Genomic DNA, 1,069 nt, shown 5'->3' with positions numbered 1-1,069 from the left:
ACCAGACTCCAATCAGATCTGGCAGAGTTTCTACAGCTGGTTGCCCTTCCTAATGCCAACCACTCAGAGAGTGTAGTGGGTGCTTTTACGTGCCACCAGCACGAGGGCCAGTCTGGTGGTACTGGCAACGGCCACGCTAAAATGGTGTTTTTATGTGCCACCTGTACAGGAGTCAGTCCAGTGGCGCTGGCAACTACCTCGCTTGAATATTTTGTTCACATGCCACCGGCACAAGTGCGGCACAAGTGCCAGTAAGGCAACGCTGGTAACAATCATGCTCAAATGTAGCTTTTTATGTGCCACCGGCACATAAAAAGCACCATTTGAGGTAAGGATTGAGAAGATATAGAGTCCTCTGGAGGAGTTACCTCAATCCTTTATATATTAATAATAATAATAATAATGATAATAATAATAATAATAACAACAACATTGAAAAATACCTTTGGAATGAAAACCCAGGTTTGGAATTTCCCCAAGACACCTGATGAAGGCTGGAGAGTATATCAGCCTAAATGTTGTGTTAACAATTAACAAGATGAGGACAAATATCCGCCAAATGTAAATAATGTAAAGCGTCATATTGCCTTAATATATTTAACACACACTCTGGTTCAATTTCCACTCATTTAAAATTTTTTAAAATTTTTGTGTGTTCCAAAAAGCTTTTTCGTTGCTTTTACAAGTGGCCCTTTGGGATTTATAGTCTTCAGCTAAACCATACCTTACTTAGAAACAGATAAGGATTGGTGACAGGAAGGGCATCCAGCTGTAGAAAATCTGCTTCAACAAATTCCATCTGACCCTGCAAAAATGGAAAAAGGGATGTTAAAATGATGATAATAAACGTGATATATCAAGTATTTTTTTACTCATCCTAACAGGTTTCACCAGTTCTTGTCACAGCCAACTTTTTGGAGAGAATTCGCAACAATTACCTAATTATAGAGGTCTGGAATAAAACGACGACATCACTGGAAGTGTCTGATGACAAGGTGAGTTTTTAGAGGCTTGTTGTGTCTTGTTATTGTGCAGTTAAGAAGCTTGTTTTGCAACCACTTTGTTTTGG

General features: G+C 39.3%; 1 protein-coding gene across 1 annotated transcript in view; it reads left to right on the top strand.

Moving 5' to 3' along the window:
- LOC106878440 (C2 domain-containing protein 3) overlaps positions 1-1,069 on the top strand; it is a 16,514-nt gene that overhangs the window by 9,923 nt on the left and 5,522 nt on the right. Inside the window, exon 10 of the mRNA XM_014927648.1 lies at positions 885-995. Within this exon, the coding sequence (XP_014783134.1) occupies positions 885-995 (111 nt within the window). The remainder of the gene's footprint in view (positions 1-884; positions 996-1,069) is intronic.

Source organism: Octopus bimaculoides, chromosome 30 (genome assembly GCF_001194135.2).
Source record: "Octopus bimaculoides isolate UCB-OBI-ISO-001 chromosome 30, ASM119413v2, whole genome shotgun sequence".
NCBI lineage: Eukaryota > Metazoa > Mollusca > Cephalopoda > Octopoda > Octopodidae > Octopus > Octopus bimaculoides.
The sequence above is the reverse complement of the archived record's forward strand: the minus strand, read 5'-3'. Positions and strand labels throughout refer to the sequence as shown.